At 45.5% G+C, this 25,946-nt stretch overlaps 1 protein-coding gene across 1 annotated transcript in view; it reads left to right on the top strand.

The window, feature by feature from the left end:
- The window catches only part of DNAAF9 (dynein axonemal assembly factor 9), an 81,754-nt gene that overhangs the window by 14,994 nt on the left and 40,814 nt on the right, over window positions 1-25,946 (top strand). Inside the window, exons 3-14 of the mRNA XM_083571031.1 lie at window positions 4,128-4,247; window positions 5,211-5,335; window positions 8,893-8,989; window positions 12,584-12,690; window positions 14,882-14,959; window positions 18,180-18,278; window positions 19,472-19,527; window positions 20,426-20,561; window positions 22,139-22,220; window positions 22,615-22,651; window positions 24,181-24,268; window positions 24,876-24,952. Coding sequence (XP_083427157.1) covers window positions 4,128-4,247; window positions 5,211-5,335; window positions 8,893-8,989; window positions 12,584-12,690; window positions 14,882-14,959; window positions 18,180-18,278; window positions 19,472-19,527; window positions 20,426-20,561; window positions 22,139-22,220; window positions 22,615-22,651; window positions 24,181-24,268; window positions 24,876-24,952 — 1,102 coding nt within the window. The remainder of the gene's footprint in view (window positions 1-4,127; window positions 4,248-5,210; window positions 5,336-8,892; window positions 8,990-12,583; window positions 12,691-14,881; window positions 14,960-18,179; window positions 18,279-19,471; window positions 19,528-20,425; window positions 20,562-22,138; window positions 22,221-22,614; window positions 22,652-24,180; window positions 24,269-24,875; window positions 24,953-25,946) is intronic.

The following is a 25,946-nucleotide window of genomic DNA, read 5'->3' as shown; positions in this document are numbered from 1 at the left end:
CAAAGCAGTTTTGGAACTGCGTGTTTGAAAGTATAGGGGGAAGCTTTCCACCACATCAGAGCTACCATTAAAACCGCCCCCCCCAATCTGCTTACTAAATTCTGTAAAAAGTTGATCCCTTTTTTCATATAAGATCCAGATTCTGCATGTTATGACCATGCAGGGCTGTTACGGGCCAAAATGTGGGAAAGTTGCATGCAAACCAGCAGGACAGGAATATCATCAGGAAAAAATGGAAACAACTGAACTTGATTAAATTGTCAGTGGTGTTGAGGAATGGGGTTAATTATCTAGAAGAAACAAATAATGGAGTCTGTTAAAAGCTTGTGTGAAAAGAGGTATTTTAGGTGGTGGTGTAGACTGCTTTGTGTTGTAAAAACGTGAGTTCAAGAAAGGATAGCTATGAATGAAAAATGCAAAGAACAAAATGTTATTGGCAGTTGAAATGTGTGTGAGATTCCATTATAAAAAGGATGCTTTTCTTCTTTTTTGATGTATACTTATAATAAAAATAAAAATAAAAAAATTATTTATATCCCGCCCTCCCCAGCTGGAGGTTTGTGTGTGTGTGTGTGTGTGTGTGTGTGTGTGTGTAATATTTGTTGTATGCTCTATTATATTTGTGTGTGTAGTATTTATATAAAAATGAAGTTTGATTATTTAAAAGAAAAATCAGAAATAAACCTGAAGTGGCATGTTGCGAGTGGGACTAGATTCCCTTGGGGGTCTTTCTCCCGAGCCTTTGACTCTCACCTTGACCCCTCAGCACGGCCAGCCCCTTGCGATGATTACTCTTAACATTTGCCTTCTGCAAAGCTGGAGGTTATTTCTTGGAAAGCTGTCAGCTCTCTCCTGCCGTGACTCAGGGATTTATTCCATAATTCTCATGGGCTCATGTTTTAATCATAAATCTTGCGTTGGAAGAATTAGGTCACCAGATTAGCTTAATAGGAAGCTTCAATCAGCAGCATATCAATTAAGGAGAAATGGTATTTTCAGAGGCAGATGTGGAACGATTAAGGGAAGCGCCCCCAGTCCCCTGCTGCTCAGCACCGTGGTTTGGACAATCTGTAGCATCCTGCTCTTCTCACCACTGTCTGGGGAATTCAGTCAGTGATATGGTAGGTAAGGTAAAGGTAAAGGGACCCCTGACCATTAGGTCCAGTCGTGGCCGACTCTGGGGTTGCGGCGCTCATCTCGCTTTATTGGCCAAGGGAGCTGGCTTACAGCTTCCGGGTCATGTGGCCAGCATGACTAAACGAACCAGAGCAGCGCACGGAAACGTCGTTTACCTTCCTGCAGGAGCGGTACCTATTGATCTACTTGCACTTAATTGTTCTTTCGAACTGCTAGGTTGGCAGGAGCAGGGACCGAGCAACGGGAGCTCACCCCATCGCGGGGATTCGAACCGCCGACCTTCTGATCGGCAAGCCCTAGGCTCTGTTTAAAGCGTATATTTAAAGCATGAGGATCGTGCAGATAACACTAGCAATGGGAAATGGATGTGCCGGGATGCATATTGCATCCTGTGTATCGCAGTAGTATTTGATCCGAGAGATGACTTAATGGACACAGCTGTGTGGAGTGTGATATACATAGAATAATAGAATTGTAGAGTTGCAAGGGACCCTAAGGATCATCCAGTCCAACCCCCTGCAATGCAGGAATATGCAGCTGTCCCATATGGGGATTGAACCTGCAACCTTGGCGTTATCAGCACCACGCTAATGAACTATCCGTGAGATGTATGTTGGGAAACAGAGTGGAAGCATATCAGATATCAGCCCCTGCAATTGATGGGCCCTATGAGGATCCCATATTGGCCAAACCTTGATATAAAGACTGGACTGAGCCTGGCCTTCTGACCTTCTCTGGCTTCCAGTGTATTGTATTCTGTTTCTTGTGGGTCAGGCATTTCCAAAAACTAGTCTTTGGAGTCCTGGTTTGGAAAGCAGGAAGCTCAGATCTGGATTTGTGTCTGGCAATTCCCAACATGACCCAGATAGGTAATGGTTTTGTGTCGCCTTAATCCACGTGAGAGTGGAAGCCCAGGGTAGGCTGCCCACAGATCTCCAGTTACTGTTACCTGTCGGTCGCCAGCCAAACGTTGCAAAGAACTTCAGAAGCAGAGCACAATGGAAGCAGCCATCCTTTGTCCTCAGTGGTTCGTATCTAGCAATTAAGGGCTGGGGAGCAGGAGAAAGGAGAGGAAGAGAGACTGGGAAAATGGACGTCGCTCTCCTGGGTATCTTGGCCAGTAGCCACTGATGGACCTGGGGTGAAAAAAGCACTCAGCCCCGCTTGAACTAGATCCACCGTCAAAGAAGGCAGAGAGATCCGAACACACAGGGGAACCAGTTCTGTGCCTCAAACGGCAATAGCAAATGCTGAAGCAAAGGCTGAAGTATTTTGGATTTGGGGACAGATTATTCGCACACAAGGAAAGGTGGGGCATGCCCTTGGCAGCACCATTCAAAAATGCTTTTATCCTCCTCTTCATTTGTTCCTGACACCATCTGTTGCTCAGAAGCTCTTTTCCCTTCCAAACTGTCCTCCAGTGCTCTCTGGTTGACCTTGTCGTCCCAATTCCCAGCTCTGCACTCTCCGTTCTTCGGCTTAGTGTATCATAAAGGGATTTTTGGGGGAAAATGATCCTCAGTTGTTCCAAACTGGGTAGTGGCCTGAGGTCAACCGGCGTTGCCAATCCCTCTCTGAAAGGGGCAGCTCTGGGCTGGATTTGCGGCTTAGTGTGGGGGAAATAAATATGAAGTGCCGTCCGCCTCCTTAAATTGCTTCTGTAGCATTGTGCCACAAGGCTTTTCTACTCATTGTTTTTCAAGCAGCTTGCACCTGACTGCATCTCTGTTCCAGTGTCCCCTTTCAGCTGCTCTTCATTCTCTCTTTTGGCCCACTGTCATCCATTATGAGCATTTTGTGGCTGCTGCAAGCTTTATAGATATTTGGAGGCCTGATGCCACCACAAGAGCTGTTCTTCATGACTAGGCTTTCTGGGAACCTTGGTTTCCTAGCTTCTTGTAGGTCCTTGGCTTGCCCTCTTGATTTCAGGGATTGCTGACTGTAGGCTTGCCTCACCGTATGCAATCAGCTGGTTGGCTCTGGGATCGTGCCTTCAAAGTCCCTATGGAACAAGCACTTTAGATCAGGCTTCCTCAACCTCGGCCCTCCAGATGTTTTTGGCCTACAACTCCCATGATCCCTAGCTACCAGGACCAGTGGTCAGGGATGATGGGAATTGTAGTCTTAAAACACCTGGAGGGCCGAGGTTGAGGAAGCCTGGTTTAGATTCTGCCGAGGGGGTGGGGCGAGCCACTCCATTCATAGGAAGCGCATTGAATCCAAATTGATTGTTTGTTTGGAGAAAGTGGTTTGGGAGAAAGTGAAGCCCTTGGCTGCCATCATAGGGAACACTCCTAGACAGCAGCTCCACGTGGGACTTCCCCATCAGTGGCTGCTAGCTGACAAGGAGCCCTAATTTTGCAAAGCAACCATTAGGAGCTCAGTTGAGGCTCCCAATGGTTCCTTGGTTGCTGCATCCATTCACGTCCCACTCCTGATGTCACAAATTGGGACCTGTGTCAGACCTATACAGTCATAACTCGGGCTGAGCATTGTCGGGTTGCGCTCCGTGGCAACCCAGAAGTAACGAAACACGTTACTTCCGGGTTTCATCGCTTGCGCATGCGCAGACGCTCAAAATGACGTCACGCGCCTGCACGGAAGCGGCGAATTGTGACCCACGCACGCACAGATGCGGGTTGCGTTCGCTTCAGGATGCGAACGGGGCTCCGGAACGGATACTGTTCACATCCAGAGGTACCACTGTATAGGCCCATGGGCTAGAGATTCCCCCTGCTGCTCTTCAGGACCTATTGCAATTTCAAAAATTGATTCCCACCACCACCCCCCTCATGCATTCCTTTGTTTTAGTGGTCAGGGTATGTTGGAAGCTGCAGCCTGCTTCCAAAGCTTTGAGACTTAGGAAGAAGGCAGGGACTCCAAACATTTCCCTAGTTTTAGTTGGTTATTCTGTGATTTGGAATCAGAACTGTTGCTTCTTTCCTCCCTCTCACGACCTTACTGTTTATTCCTTACGCTTCCTTCTGCAGGGATCGACAGCCGATACAACGAGGGCTGCCGGGAACTGGCAAACTACCTTCTCTTTGGCTTGTACAACCAGAGCAACAATGAATTTGAAAGATCGGGGTTTCCTGAAGAGGTCCTTGACGGTAAGGGAAAGTGGTGCTGTGCGCTATTTTAAGATGAACACTCAAGGGGGCAAATAATGCTGGTCTTCTTTCGCTTCTTTTGATATCACCTCCTTTGAGTCTCTCCTTGTGTACTGTATGCAAGGAAGAGGCTAGACAGTTGCTCCTGGTTCTTTCTTAAAACGTCTTTGTGGACATTGATTCAACCCACCCTCTTCCACTTGGCTCCCATGGGTATTCCATTTTATTCAGTTAATTGTTTTTATTTGTGGCATTTCTGTATTGCCCCTTAACCGAAGTTCTCTGGACAACATACATTAAAAATGGTTAAAATGTAATAGAGACAATTGAACGCAGGCAGGCCTTAAAATAGAAGAAATATTATCAAGACACCAGAATCCATTCAAAAGCCCAAAGATCACCCCAAAAAGCCTAGAAGCACTAACTTCCAGGCGGACTTGGGGCCACCAGTGCAAAAAATGAAATGCGGCTGCTCCGCCATGAACTTTTTGGGTGGCCTTGAGCAAAGAGCTCCCTTGAGTTGTTTCCTACATAACTGCCTCCTCCACCTCCATTGTAGGTGATTGTGCCAGCCTGGATACTACATGTGATTTTTACACATGCCAGCACATACCTTTTGAGCATCATAAAAGGAAAATATTGAGTGCAAAGTGGTCCTCTAACTCCCCGGCCTGTTTCATATTTTGTCATTTAGAAGGGAGGGATCACAAGGACTTAAAACAAAAAACCCCAAGTCCCTGAGTTTGTTTTCCTTTCCCCTCCCCATCTCTTTTTCCTTTTGTGTCATGTATTTCCAGTTACCATATGGAGGACAGACACTGTATTGTCTGTTAATGATCTTACATAAATTGCTCTGGGAGCCCCATTAGCTGAAGAGCGAGTAAAAATGTATTAAATAAGTAAGGAGGACAAACAGGTTAGTGACTTGAAAATAACATGAGGTTGATTTCTTGTTCCTTTTAGATGTGATCCTACTGATAAAGCCAGACAGCGTCCACCTCTATTGCAACCCTGTCAACTACAACTACCTTTTGCCATATGTAGCATTCTGGAGAAACTTGCATTTCCACTGCCTGACTGAAAACGAGGTGAGTGGCCGAGTAGCAAATATAGAAAGAACAGCATTTGTCTGAGGCCGTCCTGAGTTGCAGAAGTTCTGGCTTCCCACGGAGGCCTTTGACGTTGCAGAAGGTCTCTTAATTCTGTGGAATTGATATGATCCAACGAGACGCTGTTGCAGTGGTCAGACTCCTGACTCCCTGCTCTTTCGTGGAATTTAAATTAAAAATGGCTAAGAAGTCAAAACGGAAGATTGGCCTGACTTTCAGCTTGATATTGTGCAAGTTCACGTGGAGGTGACACTGGGTTCAGAGGGGCTTACTCTCGAGTAAGTGTGCACAGGATAGCAGCTGTGCTTGATCTCTAAGGTGCTACTGGACAATTTTAAAATTTTATTTATTTATTTCATCTGTGTCAGACCAACACAGCTACCTACCTGAATCCTTTCTTGTTGCTATTCCACAGTTCTTTCCATTTGGATCATTTTGTGAGAATATAGAAAGGGAAGAAAGAGACCAAATAATTGAGTCTGAGCCTTGATCCTATCTGGTGCTTATGCTGCAATTCTCAAGTTGCTCAACAGCTGGGACACAGGACAAATGGATCCCATACATGTCAGCAGAGAAATCCTTTCTTGCCTTGGTGGCTGCATCAAAACTCCATGGAGGGGGGCTTAAAACATCCCTTTCCTGTCAAAATAACCCCAGTGCAGCAGTTAAGAGAGCACTCTCAACCTGGGGCTTAAATACTTGCCTTTTGGCCAACACACCAGTAAGCCTTAGAGCTGCCAGACACACCCAGCTTCTAGGGCTCTGTGTGATCTGAAGTCCGACCCACTCATTCATCATTTGGGATTTGTAAAAGAACCTTTACAGAATGAAACTACCACAAAATCCCTTGGGTGTACGCTCACGGCTCCCCACTCTGCATGGCCCGCAGGAGAGACTAAGGGAGCTTCTGCACACCCAGGAACTGGTGGGTTGTGGCACCCGTTGATCTCCTCCTTGGCAAGGACCTGGAGGCTTGCTGCAATTAGATTAAGTGAAGCACCTTTTACATAGTTCACAATGCTTTTGCCTTTGAAGCCTGGTGGTTCTGGACCGAAAACCATTACTTGGAGCCAGGCTCATTATGTTCTAGCGCTGCACCTGATGAAACCAAGCACCTCTCCAGGTCTGTTGGGATTTAAACGCCCACAGCCTTCAAGAGAGGCAGGGTGGGCCTCCCTCCTTTATCTGCATATATACTCTCTCGCTGTCTAGATTATCCAGCCCCTCCCTTAAAACTCAGCAGTGCTGTTCGTTCTTTTGTCCTGTGATCTGGCTCTGCCGCTCAGAGAGTGAGAACAGAACATGATCTGCATAAGCGTGTTGTACGTTCTGCTCGTCTGAGCCAAGCGCACCCTGTGGTGTCTGTTCCCAGTACATTTCTGAGCACAATTCAAAGTGTTGGTGTTGAGCCCTAAATGGCCTCAGCCCTGTATACCTGAATACCTGTATACCCTCGTCGTCCAGCCTGGACATTGAGGTCCAACTCTGATGTTCCCTCGCTGCGAGAAGTGAGGTTACAGGGGAGCAGGCAGAGGGCCTTCTCAGCCGTGGCACCTGCCCTGTGGAACGCCCTCCCATCAGATACCAAGCAGATGAATATAGCAGTTTAGAAGACATCTGAAGACATCCCTGCATAGGGAAGGTTTTAACGTTGGATGATTTATTATGTTTTTAAAATATTTTGTTGGAAGCCACCCAGAGTGGCTGTTACAGTAACAAAGGGTAAACAAAATCATTTTTAAAAATCTCAAACCTGAAAAACAATTTAAACAACACACTTTAATCAGCTGCCATCTCAGTGTTTCTTCTACCAAGCATACATTTTAATGTTCTGTAAAATAATTGGGTGGCATTCAGTGAAATTTTACTAAGAGTAGACACAGTGACTTGGTCATGTTCGTTAATTGCAGTGAGCATACTCTGAGTAAAACTCAGCTAAATGCCACCCATTATTTATTGTAACGTCATAGTTGTAGTAGTAATGGAATGCAAGAGTTGTCTGCAGAGGGCTGTATTCTGTTGGCTGCTTCTGTCTCCTGTTCCAGGAAAGAGATGTCTAGAGTCGATCTGTGAGCTCCTCTTTCCCACTCAAGTTTCATACGTTAATGATTTAGGTCACTTCCATACCATGTATTCAACACACTCTTGTCACACTTGAACCATCATGGCTTCTCCCATGGAATTCTGGGAACCGTAGTTTTTTAAGGGTGCTACTTTGCTTCAGGCTTTCCAAATTTGGCAATGCCTTGAGAGTGAGCAGGATCCCTCTCTGGTTGCTGCGCTTTGTTTTGCAAGCACTTTAGAAATTACTGGTGCAATCACTGTGTTTTGCTTCTTGTAATTGGGTTTTCTCGTATGCCGCAAAATAGGCACCCATGTTGGGTTGAACCAGTCGGCTTTTTGCAATACGAATGTTTCTGCTGTGCCGCTTCTCCCCCACTCAGCCCGGTGCTGCACCACATGGTTTTTTAAGTGGGCCGACTGGATAATGATGTACTAACCACAATGAAAGCGAGTTCTTTCATGGAGCTTTGGCACCCGCAGAACAGAGACCCAGCATATGATAGGCATATGATTTAACTGAAGAGACTCCTAGGGTTCCCCTAGAAATAGCAAACAAGCTCTTTTTGCCTTTATCCTTTAAAACAACACCATTAACAGCCTCAGTAAAATAATTCATTTTATATGGCAGTAGGCAATGTTCACAAGGCAGTTTCTGAGCTTTCGAGGTGCCCTGAACTCCTTGGTTTGGGGTTGGAGGGGAGAAAACAGAAAAACATTGTTGTGCATGAGAGAAGATTCTTGAGCCGTGCCTACAGCTTGGTCTGTTTTCCAGTCTTGAGAAGGTGATGACAGAAGAAGCTTCTTTCAGATTAAACTGCAACAGAATTAGTGCTCTGGACTGAGCTCATAACTGACCTGCATTTTGCGTATGGCTGCCATGGCTTTGAGTTGGTCTCTGCTGACTTCAGGGAGAGACAGTGCAGCACAGTGGTTAGAGTGTAGGACTAGGACCTGGGAGATCAGGGTTCAAATCCTCCCTTGGCCTTGAAGCTCATTGGGTGACCTTGGGCCAGTCGCTGCCTCTCAGCCTAACCTACCTCACAGGGTTGTTGTGGAGATTAAATGAGGAAAGGAAGAACAGTATATGCCACCCTGAGCTCCTTGGAGAACAAGGTGGGATTTAAATGCAATGAATAATAATAATATTTGCCGTGAGCTTGCAGGCACCATGTTCACAATGGAACATAGGTCAGCATTTCCTTGCACAGTGATTGCTCTTGCTTCACTTTATACAGAGCCGTCCCCTGCTGGCTTCTGTGCTTGTTATCAGTGTGAACATGGTCTTTTCAGTCCAAGATGGCCATGCTTGAACTACAGTGTGGATTGACTAAAGATGACGACTGCTGTGAGCTGAGAGCGTTACAGGCAGAATAAGAAAGGCATTGCAACATGGGCATTATTTTCCAGATCTTCGGACAGTGGTTTGAGTATTGATCCGCAGGGTTTTCTTTCTCCCGGTCTGTTTCTTTTAGTACGAAGATGAAGAGGCTGCAGAGGAATTCAAAATTTCCAGCTTCGTAGACATGGTTCGTGACTGCAGTCGAATTGGCATTCCCTTCAGCTCACAAGGTAGGTTTGAAAAACCCACTCGCACCTTGAATAGCAGTACACGACGTGCCAACTCCACAGTTCTATGCTCCTATAATACTTTTAAGTCAGGGACAGGGAAAAATTAGTAACTGGGGTCCATTATTTATATTAAACATGGTATGTGCGGTTCAACAAACAAAGCTCTCTGTGTGTGCCACATGAGGAGTTCTTCCATGTAACTCCTCCTTTATGTGGGGAAAGAATAGGCACCCTTTTTAGAACAGGAAACAAACCTTCCTGTTAATTATGTGAAGCTGGGATATAAAGCCACAGCACAGCCTTGATTTTGTTTTGCTGGAAATAACCGGCAAACAGGCTGATGCAAGAAAGCTGCAACAAGCGTCTTGCTTGTAGTTCCATTAAAGAAAGAAAGAACTATGAACAGAGAGGAGTATATTTATAGTTGCATCAACTGTGGGTTTCCCCAGCAACGGGCTTCCCCTGGTGACCATCCTAGCTATGGGGCTGAGCCACTGAGCCTGCTCCAATTCCTCGCTCCTGTTTTTCAAAACTTGGCATTCCACTGGTCTCAACGAAAGGCTTTTTGGCACCCTTGGGGGAACACAGCTGCTTTTTGTAATGGTGCAGGGAGCATTTGAGCAAATGCCTGGAATACAGTGGTTGTGCTGGATGTTGTTCATTTTTCTTTTCAGTAGGGATTTGTACAGTCGTTTTCTCTCTCGATGACTCGTATGCCGTACCAGTTGTCTCCTCTTTGTCCTGCATTGGATTTTGAGAAATACCTGTGAAGTTCATGGGAAGTGTGCAGTTACAAAAAAAAAGTTACAGAAAAAAAGTACAGTGGTACCTCTGGTGAAGTACTTAATTCATTCTGGAGGTCCGTTCTAACCTGAAACTGTTCTTAACCTGAAGCACCACTTTAGCTAATGGGGCCTCCTGCTGCCGCCGCGCCACAGGAGCACAATTTCTGTTCTCAGCCTGAAGCAAAGTTCTTAACCCAAGGTACTATTTCTGGGTTAGTGGAGTCTGTAACCTGAAGCATATGTAACCCGAAGCGTATGTAACCCAAGGTACCACTGTATTAGGAATCCTCAACTTCAGAATTAAGCATCTTCTAGTTGAGTTGGCCTTAGACTGCAGACTTAAATTACTGAAGTTACATTGGCACTCAGTGGTCTTTCAGACGGTGATGAAACCCAAGAGGCAAATGATGCCTGCTTTTCCAGGTTAAATAGAAGGGGAATGGAAACTTGGCTGCTGGACTCCTGGCTGGAACTGAGCTGGTCTCAACTGGCAAAGGCAGCTCAGTCCAGAACATGCACAAACTTAGCAATGCCTCCTTGCTGAGGACCTGGCAACGCGATGCAGCTGCGTTCTGTGCAGATGTGTCACAATGTAGGAGAGGGTCTGTGTTTTAAATGGGGAGACTTCCAAGTAATTTTTAATATGGCAGCCATAAGGAAGAACTATGGAGTCATGCCTCAACAGCAGAGAAACTAGAAAGGTAGTCCACAATAAACAATTGCTGCAGTATTCTAGATTTAAAAGCGTTCTTTCTTGGAAATGAAATATGCACGTAAGCAAAAATGAATAAATAAGCCCAAATCTTGTTTTCTGCCACATTTTTCTGATCTCGTAGGAAGCTGCTTTCTACTGAGTCACAGTGTAGTGGTCAATATAGCAAGGTATTGTCTACACCAGGGGTGGGGTGCTTGGCCAACCTTTTGGGAGCCATATCTGAGTGGTGAGCAGGCCAGAGCACTGCAGCAATGGATGTGACTCTTCCTCTTCTACAATTGGCACCATTTTGACCACACACACCAGCGGGTTCCATACACAAACGTCACCCTCTCTTTATCCTCCACCCAAGCAAGTTACCGTATTTTTCGCCCTATAGGACGCACTTTTTCCCCTCCAAAAATGAAGGGGAAATGTGTGCGCGTCCTATGGGGCGAATGCAGGCTTTCGCTGAAGCCTGGAGAGCGAGAGGGGTCGGTGTACACCGACCCCTCTCGCTCTCCAGGCTTCAGAAAGCTATCCGCAAGCCTTGCAAGCCCGGCGGGAGGTCCCGTGGGCTTGCAAGGCTTGCGGGCAGCAGCCTGCAGCCCACAAGCTTGGGGGACAGTGGGGAGGCGCAGCGCTGCCACCCCGCTATTCCCGGACCTGACCTGGAGGCTGGCGGGGGGGAGAAGCAAGCTTGCTTCTCCCCATCGCCAGCCCCACAAGCTCGTGGGACAGCGGGGCAAGCCGCTGCCCCACGGAGGCTAGAGAGGCTGTCCCTGAAGGCAGAAGAGGGAGACGGAGCGCTCAGTCTCCCTCTTCTAGTTTGGGGATGGCTGCGCAAACCTGGGGGGGAAATAAAAAAATTTTCCTTGATTCCCCCCCCCCCCAAAAAAAAAACAAACAAACTAGGTGTGTCCTATGGGCCGGTGTGTCCTATAGGGCGAAAAATACGGTAGATGCATGATCACAGTTGAAGGCTGCATTCCAGACGGGCATTTGAGGAGGGTGTGGGAGAGAAGGATGTTGACCAAGGGCTGGGCAGAAAGGCCTTGGGATGTGCGATTGCTTTTGTTCCCCTCGTCCTGAGGTTCCCAGCCTCTGGTTTTCACTGACCAGCAGCAGCTCTTCATAGTCTTGGCTGAGGGTCCTTTGCAAACTTTCATAGAGATACCAGGGATTGGAATTGAGATCTTCTGCATGCAGAGCAGCTGCTCTGCCAGAGATCTAGGGCGCTTCTCCAAGGGAGAACATTGCCTAGTGCATTATTCCGTTTACTTCCACATCCTCTTTTTGGCCAAGAGGCATCCTGTGTGTCAGCTTCATGCTTCCACACACACTCACATCCTAATCCCATGATCTTCTGAATATATTGATTCAGCAAAATGGAAAACGTTAGGGTTTTCCCCATGTACAAATGCTTCACCCTGTTGAAAGGTTGCATTTATTTATTTTCATCTTTAAAGTGCTTAACATGGTTGCATGGGGACCCTGCGGTGCAGTGGGTCAGTGTGTCTGGCTGTTAACGGGGGCAGCTCTGTGATTCTAGGAGTACGTCTTTGTTTACATTAGAGCATAAAAAGGTAAAGGTACCCCTGCCCGTATGGGCCAGTCTTGACAGACTCTAGGGTTGTGCACTCATCTCACTCTAAAGGCCGGGAGCCAGTGCTGTCCGCAGACACTTCCGGGTCACGTGAAAAGCGTGACGAAGCTGCTCCGGCGAACCAGCATCAGAGCAACACACGGAACGCTGTTTACCTTCCCGCTAGAAAGCGGTACCTATTTATCTACTTGCACTTAATTGTGCTTTCGAACTGCTAGGTGGGCAGGAGCCGGGACCGAACGACGGGAGCTCACCCCGCCGCGGGGATTCGAACCGCCGACCATGCGATCGGCAAGTCCTAGGCGCTGAGGTTTTACCCTCAGCGCCACCCGCGTCCCTACATTAGAGCATACGGCAGCCTAAAATCTTTATATAATAACCAACAGAACCTCACCAGCAAGGGAACCCTCTCTAGATAAGCAGAACCATTGCATTAATAGTGCTGCAGTTGCTTAACAAAAGCTGAGGAATTGCACACCCACCCAAATAAAATTCCTTTGTTTCTTCAGGACATCTGCAGATATTTGACATGTTCATTGTTGAAAAGTGGCCGATCGTGCAGGCCTTTGCCCTGGAAGGAATCGGCGGCGATGGCTTCTTCACAATGAAATATGAGGTAGGAGGCTGGAGGGAGGTTTCCTAGCTGAACAACAAGCCCATCACGAGTCCCCCTAAGGCAGGACTTTTCTCCCTGCTGTGGTTCATTGGAGGCGCTGCAAAGATTGTGACTGGGGAAGAGTTATTTCATCATCATTGTATTCCAGAGCACCCCAGACTTCTTCATTTTATTATGGAGTCCTTAGTTTCAGGCTCCACACCTCCACAGCATCTTCCTCTTCCTGTTTTAATATACCGTATTTTTTGCTCTATAGGACGCACCGGATCATAGGAGGGGGAGAACAGGGGGGGGGGAATTCTTGTTCTCCCCCTCTAAAACAAGGTGCGTTCAAGGTGCATTCACCCAAAGCCTCCGGAGCGCAGCGGGAGTTCCCGCTGCACTCTGGAGGCTTCAGGCGGCTACCTTGGAAGCCTGGAGAGCGAGAGAAGTCGATGCGCACTGACCCCTCTCGCTCTCCAGGCTTCAGTGAAGGCAACCCGAAGCCTCTGGAGTGCGGCGGGAGTTCCCTCTGGGCTCCAGAGGCTTCAGCTTCCTTTTGACCTGCTCTTTGGGGCTGGCGGGGGGAAGCGCTGCTTTCCCCCACCGCCAGCCTCAAAGACCAGGTCAGGGAGCAGCGCGAAGGCGGCGAGCCGCCTTCCCGCTGCCCACCGAGCTTCTGGGGCTGGCGGTGGGGGGAAGCGCTGCTTTCCCCCACCGCCAGCCTCAAAGATCCCTGAAGCCTTTGGAGCGCAGCACAAGTTCCCGCTGCACTCCAAAGGCTTCAGGCTTCGGGGACAGCCTTTGGAGCCTCCGCAGGGCAGTGGGGTGCAGGCACCCCGCTGCCTTGCGGAGGCTTTGTGCAGCCATCCCCAAGCTAGAACAGCAAGACGGAGCACTCCGTCTCGTTGTTCTGGCTTCGGGGACAGCCTTACTAGCCTCTGCAGGGCAGCAGGGTGAAGGCACCCCACTGTCCCGCAGAGGCTTTGCGCAGCTAACCCCAAGCTAGAAGAGCGAGACGGAGCGCTCCGCTCTGTTCTGGATTTAGGCTTAGCTGTGCAGCCTGCATTCGCTTTATAGGATGCACACACATTTCCCCTTAATTTTTGGAGGGGGAAAAGTACGTCCTATAGAGCGAACAATACGGTATATATTATTTTGCTTTGTGTAAGCCAAAAGCACGGGATAGGAATCTTGTGTTGCTATGTCTTGAGTATGCCACCGTTCTCAGCAGTGTCCGCTGAACAATTTTTGCAACATCTGTCTTGGAAACCCCTGTGTTATGCTTTCCTTTTCCCAAGCCGAGCAACTGAGAAAAACCCTAGTAAAAGAAATTAGCTTTTATTGTTACTCTTCCAGATTGCACAGTTAAACTTTCATCTCTGTTGCGAGCTGCCGGGGGTGTTGTCTGCCATGGTCCCAAAGGGAACCTATCCGTGTAATAGTTATTTTACAGAAACTGTCGGGTGCTGAGTGGCACAACGGCGCTTCACGTTCATGGCACTATTCACCAGCCATAATGGCATATTGTGAACGTTCCCAGCTGAATGGAGTCTCTGTGAAGGGGGATTGTGTCATACGGGGAAAGGAAACCAAGTGCCTTCTCCTTAAGCATTTTGGTGACTGTTGTGTGTTCTTACTGCCCCTTTCAATCAGCCTAGCCTTGTTGCCTGCTTGGCCTTGGGAAGAACTGTAACGCTTGAACTGCCTTCCCCAACCCGGCGCCCTCCAGATGTTTGGAACTATAATTCCCCGTTCCCAACCCAGCTGTTGAGGAAGGCAGTGTTTGAGAATAGAAGGCCTCGGTCCTGTATACCTGAAGGAGCGTCTCCACCCCCATTGTTCAGCCTGGACACTGAGATCCAGCGCCGAGGGCCTTCTGGCAGTTCCCTCATTGTGGGAAGCCAAGTTACAAGGAACCAGGTGGAGGGCCTTCTCAGTGGTGGCACCCGCCCTGTGGAACACCCTCCCTTCAGATGTGAAGGAAATAAGCAGCTATCCTATCTTTAAAAGACATCTGAAGGCAGCCCTGTTTGGGGAAGTTTTTAATCTTTAATGCTGTACTGTTTTTAACATTTGATTGGGAGCCGCCCAGAGTGGCTGGGGAAACTCAGCCAGATGGGCGGGGTATAAATAATAAATTATTATTATTGTTATTATTATTAAAAGCACGGAACGTGCAAGCCCCTTTCAGAACTCTCTCTCTTTGCAGCTGATGGATGTCAGCGTGGACCTGTGGAAAACTTACAGCAAGATCGATCCTGTTTCTCTGGAGAGTTTACTTTATGAGGTAATGTGTCAGACTTTTCTTCCCCTCCACCGCCACCCCTGAGGCAAATTTGACAGAGAATAAGCCCATGGTTTAGTTATTTAGATGTATGGTTGCATGGATGCTGGTATTCTGATGGTTCATCATGCTGTGGTTTATTCGGTTTCCCTTTTAACATGTTTAGAACTAAAATGACTTTCTACAGGAAATGGCTTTTGTGTGAACCTTCAGAGAAGACTGGGGTCCCCTGGGACATGCCGTGTGAACTGACCCCACCCTACAGAGTTCCAGAAAGTGCTAGCCAGGCCCGTTGGGTATCAGTGTAAACTCAAGAGTACACACTGCATCATACCTGACACTCACCTGTTACACACATGGCTGGGGAAGATCGGCGGTAGTAGGCAAGCTCTCTCTTGAGAAACTGTGTCCCCGCTTGCGGATGATCTTGGCAAGATGCCAAACTTCCGTGGTTCTGAGAAATGCTCAGTCATTTCTGCATCCCATAAAATGATGTTGGGTCGGTTCAGATGTCATGAAAAGCCATAGTTCTTTCTCTCTCCCCCCCCCCCCAATGATTGCAGTGAGTTTAGAGCTTTGTGCTTCTCCCGTTCTGTTTCTTCACATCTGTTTTTATTAGCCTCGGTTTAGGGTTATTTCTGAACCAGTGTTCAAAACTCCCATTGTTCTAGGTGCATTTTGCAACATGGAATTTCATTAGCGTGAGCAGTTTCTGAGCTCTGGGCGCACCCAAGATTTCAGATTAAAACTGCAGTGGAAGGAAAGGAGGACCTTTTTCTGCCTCCCCACTTCCAGCTACTGGAAGTAGCTCCGGTCTGAAGACTGGAGAAGAGACCCTCTTAAGAATATTAGGGGGGTGGGCAGCGGAAGGACTAGACCATGTGGAAAAACGAACATAATATTTTAGCTGCGGTTCATTCATTTTCAGCTCTGTATTCTCGTTATTCAAAAAGCACGTTATTGCGCCCATAACCTCGGTTTAAGGTGCCATTTAGCTCCTCGCTTTCATATCTCAGTTTCTTACACTGTTTGGAACCTCACACTGTGGTTTGTTGAAACAAGCCATCTTAGTAATACATGGTTTTAAATTGGCTTGTTTCAAACGAGTTTGTCATGTTCAGATACAGAGGGGGAAAGCTTCTCATCTCCTCATGACCACACTGGGGAAAAGTGGGGAGTGGAGGAGCAATTGAGCTTAAGGCCTCCCGTTATCTCATTCCCGTTAGGATCAATCGCGTTTTATTGCGATATCTGAATCAGCTCATTGTGTATGTACCCTGTGGCTTTGGCCTCATCACTCCCAGACAGCATGGGCAGAAGCCACTAGGAATGCCTTGTGTGCAGAACTTTTTGGAATGAATGAGATCCTGTGCAAAACCACAGAGGGAGACGTCACCAGTGATCTGTCTTCTTGTTTCAAAGGCTGATTGTGTGACTAAGCCTTTCTACCACTCTCCCACTTGCCACAATGACCTTTGCATAAGCTCAGAGCATTCAGGGTATGTATTGGAGCTGCATTGCTGTTTTTTCTCCTTCAGTTCCACACATGCAGTGATCCTTGCACTTTTCTTAAAATGACTTCTGCGAACCCAGAGGCCTTCTCATTCTGGTGTCCTAACAGTCTGGGCAGTTTTGCATGTGAAAGAGTGGCTGTTCTTAAAGAGGGTTAAAAATCTTCTTCTTCTTCTTTGGCGATCACTCGTAGCCAAGTAAGATTGTCTTCCATAAACACGGTTTTAACAATGAGTCCTTAAGTGACTGTGGAGGCCAATTCTGGAGCCACACGTCCTTCCACAGTGGGGACATTGGTTTCCAGGCAGGAGTTGATCATGGTGTGGATTTGCCAAGTGTGCCTTCCTCTTAGCACATTTCTCCCTTGCGTCCTGAGTTCGAGTGCCTTCAAAGCCCATGACACCTTTGGTAAAGGCTATTCTCCAACTGGAGCGCTCGCAGGCCAGTGTTTCCCATTTGTCAGTGTTTATACTACTTTTTTTAGATTTGCCTTGAGACAGTCTTTAAACCTCTTTTGTTGACCACCAATATTACGCTTTCCATTTTTAAGTTCGGAATAGAGTAGTTGCTTTGGAAGACGATCATCAGGCATCCGCACAACATGACCAGTCCAACAAAGCTGATGTTGAAGAACCATTGCTTCAACACTGGGTTAAAAATGGACCTTGGCTGACACACAGTGGCCATTGGTTGAGTTGCCGCCTCCTTTTTAAAGAACAAAATTACTCTTTGCACATAGCTGTGTGGGCATCTTTATAGGCGCACACATACATTGCCATTCAAAATGTCACTGTGCAAAAGCCACAGGTGTGTTAGTCATAAGATACAGAGTTCTCACGCTGAAGCCCATAACGATTTTGCACAAACTCAAATGTACTTGAATTCTTTAAAAAACAAAAGCTACAGATATTGGCCTTCCCAACCCTGTAGCCTGCCCTGCCTTTTCATTTCTGCGAAACCTTCATGTTCTGGCTGAACAGTGCTCTTCCTCTGAGCTTCCATCTGTTCATATATTTTATTTTATTTTAAATAGGAAGGCGAGAGCCCCTTTCAGGAGGTCTTTTAGACCTAATCTGACTTGCTATCTTTTTTGTTTTGTTTTGTTTCCCTATGTGGTGGTTTAGGGGAATCATAGAGTTGTAAGGGACCCTGAGGGTCATCTAGTCCAGCCCCCTGCAGTGCAGGAATCTTAGCTAGATCATACATGACATAATGGAATCCTAGAACTGTATAGTTCAAAGGTGAGGAATGTTGGTTTTCTTTTAAAGGGAAAATACTAGGTATAATATAAGGATGCCTAAGATCCAGGTTTGGGGAAGTACTCTTTGCTAAGAGAACCCTAGTCAAGATTTAAAATTACAAAACATGCAGTGTGGAAATATAGGCTGTTAGACCTTTAAAATATCCCCATTTCAGTTCCTTCCAAAGTTCCCCTCTTCCCTTACTGTAGAAAGTAGCTATGCGTTTGGTAAGTTATAAAAGGTTTACTTACAAATTCTTCAAAGGTCATATTCATGTGCTTTTCCATACAGCAGTTAGAAGACATAGGCAGTGAAACTTATGTTCCAAATTGGTGAAAGTTTCTAAATTATTTGTATGGAAACACTGCCCCCTGCTCTGTTTAATTGGATTTTTGTATGCCGCAGACTCGATCACAGAGGCAAAGTAAGCTCCTTTCATGAACTGACGGGGGATGTGTTTCTCTCCTCAGGATTTGATGACTTTCGAACATCAGTGGACCAATTTCTTTGCCAATTTTGACACCGAAATCCCTTCCATCCTGGAGCTGTCAGAGTCACAGGCAGGAGAGGTATGTATCTTGTTACGCGAAAGGCGAAACTCTTTTTCGGAAACCCATTTTTGGGGAGGATGAGGGGTGCATTTTTGCCATTGCCACCCTTCAACAATTAAGACAAAGAAATCCTTGCTGATCTATAGCAAGTCACCCAGAGATCTACCAGTGGACCATAGGTCTAACCTTCTGCCCACCCCTGAATTATAGTGCACACATAGTATTTAACAAGTCTTGTTAGGGAAGGGATTTAGCTATCATGCATCACTGGGAAGGGAATCATTTAAGGGAGTTACTATGTTGGCCTGCTTCTAAATTGATTGCAGCTAAAATTTTTGATCTATAATTTGAAAAAAAACATACACTAAAATGCAAACTATGTGGGGAAAATTTGGGGAGGGTTTTTTTTAAAAAATCACATTTGCTAAAATAACATGGGCAAGAACAATATGACTCTCTTATGCAAGGGTCAGGAAACTTTTTCAGCAGGGGGCCGGTCCACTGTCCCTCAGACGTACTCAAGGGCCGGACTATATTTTGGAAAAAAAGAAAGAATGAATTCCTATGCCCCACAAATAACCCAGAGATGCATTTTAAATAAAAGGACACATTCTACTCATGTAAAAACACACTGATTCCTGGACCATCTGTGGGGTGGATTGAGAAGGTGATTGGGCCACATCTGGCCCCCGGGCCTTAGGTTGCCTACCCACACTCTTAGGCATCCAAGGCGTCACTGATGCCTTGTGAACACGTTAATTCTTGTCTTGGGGGCAGGGATTAACCAGCTGGTGTATATAAGGTTAAAGTAGCACAGCAGTTGATTGAGAGACTATAAATTTATTCTCACAATGAGCAAACTTTCATTCAGGTTCCAAAAGAAAGTACATTTTTAGGTATGGAGAGGTGTAAAACCCTTATACATTAATCAGTTGGCTGACGAGTTATGAACCAGGCAGTAAATTACCTAAATGTTACTCCAGTAATTGCCATAATGTTTCTGCCACTAATTATGTGCATGAGATTGTCATTATATTTTGGGTGGTGTAAATGCCATGAGCGTTCATTGAATAAGAAAGGGGAGAAATAAATTTCAAGAAATTATATGCCCTATGCACAGTCTGAAATAGTTTGTAATGCACCACTACACATTTCTATTGTTGCTTGGATGTGTCAATTATTTCTAATATTCAATATATTTTCTTTCATAGCCTTTCCGAAGTTACTTCAGCCATGGGATGATTTCCAGCCATATCACGGACAACAGGTACTCTGACAGGTTCTTGAGCAAATGCAGTACAGCATAATGCATTTCATAAAAGCACAGCATGTAAAAGAGTGTTTGCATCTCTAAAACCCAAAGCACTCTGCTATAACTGTGATTATGTATTTTCCCCATTAAGCTGTTGACAGTCATCTTAGTTTCGACAATAGCCAAAGCCAGAGTAACCATTAGCTTGTTGGGGAGTCTTTATTTATGTGGCTTATCTTTCTAGCTGGCAAACATTCCAGAGTATATAACGCTGATACAACCAACATACCTAGTCAATTGCTTCTGCAAATAAGCCTCTACTATAGGAACTTAGGTATGCATACCTTACTTCCAGCAGCTCTCTAAGTTCTTAAGGAACACAAGAATCTGCCTTTCCCCCAGTCTTAAGAATAATAGAATTGTAGAGTTGGGACCCAAAGGGTCATCTAGTCCAACCCCCTGCAGTGCAGGAAAAGTCGAATAATTGATCCATCCAGCTCAGTATCATCTGCTCTAACTGTTAGCCATTCCCCAGAATTTCAGACGAGGTCTCTCCCAACCCTGCCTGGAGAAACCCAGTGCAAGGCAGATATCCTATGTCCTTTCCCCAAATAGCAGGTGATATGAAAAAGCTGAGGTTTTCCATATCATTTGCTACCTGAATCTTTTAACTGGAGATCCCCGGGTTTGAATCTGGCACCTTCTTTCATGCAAAGGAAATGCTCTACCACAAGCTACACGCTCTCCCTTGTTTGAGCTGTGTGTACTTTGCACGTGATAAAAATAAAAACGGTAAACTGTGCACCAGGAAAAGCTGATTCCGGAAACTGGAATAAATGGTTCAAGTGAAGCATTTCATCATTTTCCAAGTGTGAGTTGGTGGTGATAGCTGTTTTTGTGTGTGTGTGATTAGCCCCAGCAGGCAGCCATTTGTCCTGTTTGGCACCCATTCCTCAAAAGAGAACCTGAACTCAGGCAACTTCAATTTCCCGTCTGAGGGGCACCTGCTTCGCAACACGGGCCTTGGCGGAAGCACTGCCAAGCACATGGTAAGCATCACCTGGTGAGGTTTTGATAGGCACCTGTTAAAATAGCCCTGCAATAATGCTATCTGACAACAGTTCTCTAACCCAAGAGCTACGGGGTCTTCCAGACTGTTGGTTTCTTTCTTTACATGCAGATATATTCTACAATGTACCATTGACAAAAGGGATGCGGGTGGCGCTGTGGGTTAAACCACAGAGCCTATGCCGATCAGAAGGTCGGTGGTTCAAATCCCCGTGACAGGGTGAGCTCCTGTTGCTCGGTCCCTGCTCCTGCCCACCTAGCAGTTTGAAAGCACAAAAAGTGCAAGTAGATAAATAGGTACCGCTCCGGCGGGAAGGTAAACGGCGTTTCCGTGCGCTGCTCTGGTTCACCAGAAGGGGCTTGGTCATGCTGGCCACATGACTCAGAAGCTGTACGCCAGCTCCCTCGGCCAATAAAGCGAGATGAGCGCCGCAACCCCAGAGTCGTCCGCGACTGGATCTAATGGTCAGCGGTCCCTTTACCTTTACCTTACCTTTGGTACAACAGTGAATCAGCGGAGGGTTTGTACAGGGCTGTCCACACATCCTCCTGCATCATTCATTGTTCTGTGATGCTTCCCCAGTTTCACTGCCAGTGGGAGGGCAGCTCTGGCACTGGAGCATGACAAAAGTGGAACATTTGGGGTATGATAAGTTAACAGAATTGCAGCAGGAAGTTTTGGGGTATGTGGTGATGAAGCAATACAACCACCCTGAGACCTTTGCAGGCACAAACAGCATCGCAAGAGGAGTTGGTGTGTCCTTGAGATGCTTTTGAAGTGGCAACAGCCCTAAATGGCAAACACGGGCCTTGCATAACACCGGTCCTGAAAGACCTACATTGGCTCCCAGTACGTTTCCGAGCACAATTCAAAGTGTTGGTGCTGACCTTGAAAGCCCTAAATGGCCAAAGGTCCAGTATACCTGAAGGAGCGTCTCCACCCCCATCGTTCTGCCCGGACACTGAGGTCCAGCTCCGAGGGCCTTCTGGTGGTTCCCTTCCTGCGAGAAGCGAAGTTACAGGGAACCAGGCAGAGGGCCTTCTCAGTAGTGGAACACCCTCCCATCAGATGTCAAAGAGATAAACAACTACCTGACATTTAGAAAACATGTGAAGGCAGCCCTGCTCAGGGAAGTTTTTAATGTGTGACATTTTGATGTATTTTTAATCTTTGTTGGAAGCTGCCCGGAGTGGCTGGGGAAACCCAGCCAGATGGGTTGGGTATAAATAATAAAATAATAATAATAATAATAATAATTATTATTATTATTATTATTATTTATTGCAGTGGAGCTTGGATTCTCACCCTTTAGGGAGCAGTTACGTACAGTTCAATCACTGTTCATAGCAATTCTTGGGGCACGGAGTATATAACCCCCTTTCCTTTCCTGATGCCCTGCAGAAGTTGTTGGACTCCAACTCTGATCGTTCATGCTGGCTGGGCTTGGTGGGAGTTATGCTTCAGATGCTGAACTTCATCAGGTTAGGGAAGGCTAGAGTATGCAGTACCCTTATTTCTTGTCACCCACCTGTGTGTTTTGTGTTTGCTGGCGACCAGGTTGTGCAGTGTGTCTCGCCCAAGGGACCTCTGGCTTGCTCCAGGACCTACTTCTTTGGAGCCACTCACACGCCTTACCTTGGTAAGTTCAGTTTCAGCTGCTCTTTCTGTTCGTGCCTTAGCGTGTCTGTCCTTGTCTGTACACGCACACCCTGCTAGCCTTTGTAATTCCTGGGCCTTGGGGTGGGTTGCAGTCCATACAAATGCACACACACATTTCCAAATTAAAATCAGAAGAAATGGGTTGAAACACAAATGGAAAAGAACAGATAAAATTCAAGGACATAGATATTGCAAGAGGGTAAGTCATCCTTCCTCTATTTGGTGCGCTCCGGATGTGTTAAGTATTCTATATGATTTATGTTGCATTTGTGATGTTCTGTTGCGTTATCGTTATTTATTGTTTGCAATTCATGTGAATGAAAAGCAGCACATCTAACAAACCAAAAATAATGCGTCCCTTTGGCTCATAACAGGCAATGACAATGAGATGGAAAAGAAAGCCGAACAAGTGTAAGTTGGTTTTTAGTTTTTTCCATTTATGCTGCTCTCTCGCCTGTTTCAAACGTTATTGGCTTATCAGTTTAATACAGTTAGAATGTGCACCAATTTCTGTTGCTTGTGGTGCATCAATGAAGCCTTGATGGCTTTTTTCACTTTCCTAGCCAGTGGGTTTGTTTTTTTTTTTTTAAATGATTTTTTATTAAAGGTTTTTATAACAACAACAAAACATATAACAAATACATAAACAGACAAAAAACAAAAAAAAAACATGTACCATTTCGAATCTTAATTTCTTATACCTTTCTTCCCCGACTTCCTCATGCCTCCCTTTTCTGTATTCCAAATTCTTATCAATTGCTCAGCAAATCTTCCCTTATTTTAATTTAAATTTAATCTAGTCTTCCTTATTCTCCTTGTCTTAACCCTTACTAATAGTAACCATTTACTTTCCAATCCAACATCATTCTAACTTTCGTTAATTTTGTAATATTTCTTTAAATAATCCTTGAACTTTTTCCATTCTTCTTGCGCTGTTTCTCTTCCCTGGTTTCGGATTCTGCTCGTCATTTCTGCCAGGCCCATGTAGTCTATCACCTTCATCTGCCATTCTTCCAGTGTGGGTAGTTCTTGTGTCTTCCAGTACTTCGCAATAAGTATTCTAGCTGCTGTTGTAGCGTACAAAAAGAAAGTTATATCCGTCTTTAACACCCCCTGTCCGACAATACCCAAGAGAAAGGCCTCTGGTTTCTTAGGGAAAGTATATTTAAATACCTTTTTAAGTTCATTATAGATCATTTCCCAGAATGCCTTAATCTTCGGGCACGTCCACCAAAGGTGAAAGAATGTACCTTCCTTTTCTTTACATTTCCAACATTTATTATCAGGCAAATGGTAAATCTTTGCAAGCTTGACTGGGGTTATGTACCACCTATATATCATTTTCATAATGTTTTCTCTTAGAGCATTACATGCCGTAAATTTCATCCCGGTGGTCCACAACTTTTCCCAATCAGCAAACAAAATATTATGACCAATGTCCTGAGCCCATTTAATCATAGCTGATTTAACCGTTTCATCTTGTGTATTCCATTTCAGCAGCAAGTTGTACATTTTTGACAAATTCTTAGTACTGGGTTCTAACAATTCTGTCTCCAATTTTGATTTTTCCACCTGGAAGCCAATTTTACTGTCCAATTTAAACGCTTCATTTATTTGATGATAGTGCAGCCAATCTCTCACCTTCCCTTTTAATTTCTCAAAACTCCTAGCCAGTGGGTTTGTTCTACAACTAACATTCTGATGCTTCTAGCTTTCAGTGTGACTCCGTTCAGCTACTTCGTGATTCTAAACTCTTTATCACTGCTGTAACAGTTATTTTAATCCTTCGTGAAACTTACGTATGTGTCCCTGTTGTATTTAAAGTATTCAGCTTTGAATTCAGCTTTTTTAAAAAATTTAGTTAGGTTAGGAGCCTGTGTCTCAGCTGAAATACCGACTGAGTGTCGTAATTTGCACTGCATTTCCTTTTTATTTTCTAGCAAGCTGCTCTCTCAAATCTATGCTGCTGCCGTAGAGGCTGTCCTGGCTGGTATAGACTCCTATTCAAGAACATCCAATACCAGCAAGGTACTGATGCTTCTTCCTATACCGGAAACCGACCCTTCCCCCTTTCCTCTAACTTCCTCCAGAGGTTTTTAAAGAGGTTGTTGGGCATGCTGGAGGCAGCGCCTCAACAACCTTGGAATAAGTTTTGCAGAAAGGATTCTTGCTTTCCCACCACCTGGTAAGAAGTGGTGGGAGAATGAGACCCTTTTTCTTACTGGTGAGTGAAAGAAAAAAGACACTCATGACCCCAGCCACCGCAGAGTGGATAAGGGGAAATTGAAAGTAGTATGGCAGGGCCTTCTTCTCAAGTTCCCCTAAAACCCAGTGGCATCATTGGGGCTAGTTATCTTCGGTTTTCCTTGCTCTCAAATAGCTGCATTGTGTGACTTTTTCATATTCCCCCCCTTATTATCTATATTATTTGTGGTGATTAGCTGTTAATGCATGTACTGCTTTATACCAAAACAGGCATCTCAGTTTTATTTTATATTAAGGTGTAAGGTGGGAGTGTGGACCTGTTTGAAAGTCCTCTGGGCCTTGGATCCCAAGGGAACGCTCCTCTTTCCCACTGCTTCTCACAACCTCTTGGTCAGAGATGGTTTGACGTCGCTTTCTCTGTCTTTTCCAGGCAAAGGAAGTAGCCGAGCAAACATTCTTCAGTATCCTCGATGCCTTTGAACTGGCTTACTTTAAAACTCCATTGCGGTAAGCGGAATTTTCTTGAGATTAATTAATTTATTTATTTTTTGAAAAAAGCAAAAGGCATTTCTCATTGTCCGGGGGCACCAAGACAGATGCGCCCCCTAGGTCTGGTTGTTGAAAGGCATGGAGAGGCTGCAGACTGCGCAACTGAGAGGGTGTCTTGTCTGAGGCAACAGCTGGCACTGCCTGCTCCTCCTCCAAGCTATACCCCCGGGTATATGGCGATTAATAATAATAATAATAATAATAATAATAATAAACTTCAGAGGTGGCTTTGGTGATCCTGTTCTTTGCTGGCCTTGGGTGGGCGAAGAATTGTGGGGGCGTGTAGCAAACTGCCCTGTGAAGGGTGGTAAATAAATGTATTAAATAGCAACACTTCTGAAGAAGTGTGCATGCACATGAAAGCTCATACCAAGAACTAACTTAGTTGGTCTTTAAGGTGCTACTGGAAGGAAAAAATTTTTTTTGTTTTAACAATAAATAAGTTTTGGGAAATCTTTGCATTCACAAAAATCAGCATTGTTTACTTATTTCATAAGGTTGGCACACTTAATTTGTACACGCTTGCAAACCACCTTGAGATTGTTGCTTTTTTACAAACAACAAAACGATAAAATTCTCAGTAAAAACAGTTAAGAACAACCATTGAAAGCACTCTGAAGCAAGTCAGCATTGAACTAGAAACAGATTAAAGCACATATCAACACTCTGAGCCTCGGGTAGGCTTGTCTTAACGAAACTGTTTTTCTCAGTTCTCAGAGTATCTTTTAAATCTGGGCATTCGTAAGAGATGGATGTATTCCTATTATAAGATGAGAAGTAGCCTTTTAAAAATATTTAAACTGCTTTGAGTTTATATGGTGCTGTATTCAACAGACGCCTGTGTTTACAAGCAGAATATGCCACACAATCCTATTATAAGTGTGCATTTCGCAGGAATAAATATGTAGCTGGAACTTTTGGGGAAGGGTTTTGGTAGAATCTGGAGCAGAGA

Source organism: Podarcis filfolensis, assembly GCF_964270895.1.
Source record: "Podarcis filfolensis genome assembly, chromosome: 9".
Classification (NCBI taxonomy): Eukaryota; Metazoa; Chordata; class Lepidosauria; order Squamata; family Lacertidae; genus Podarcis; species Podarcis filfolensis.
The sequence above is the reverse complement of the archived record's forward strand: the minus strand, read 5'-3'. Positions and strand labels throughout refer to the sequence as shown.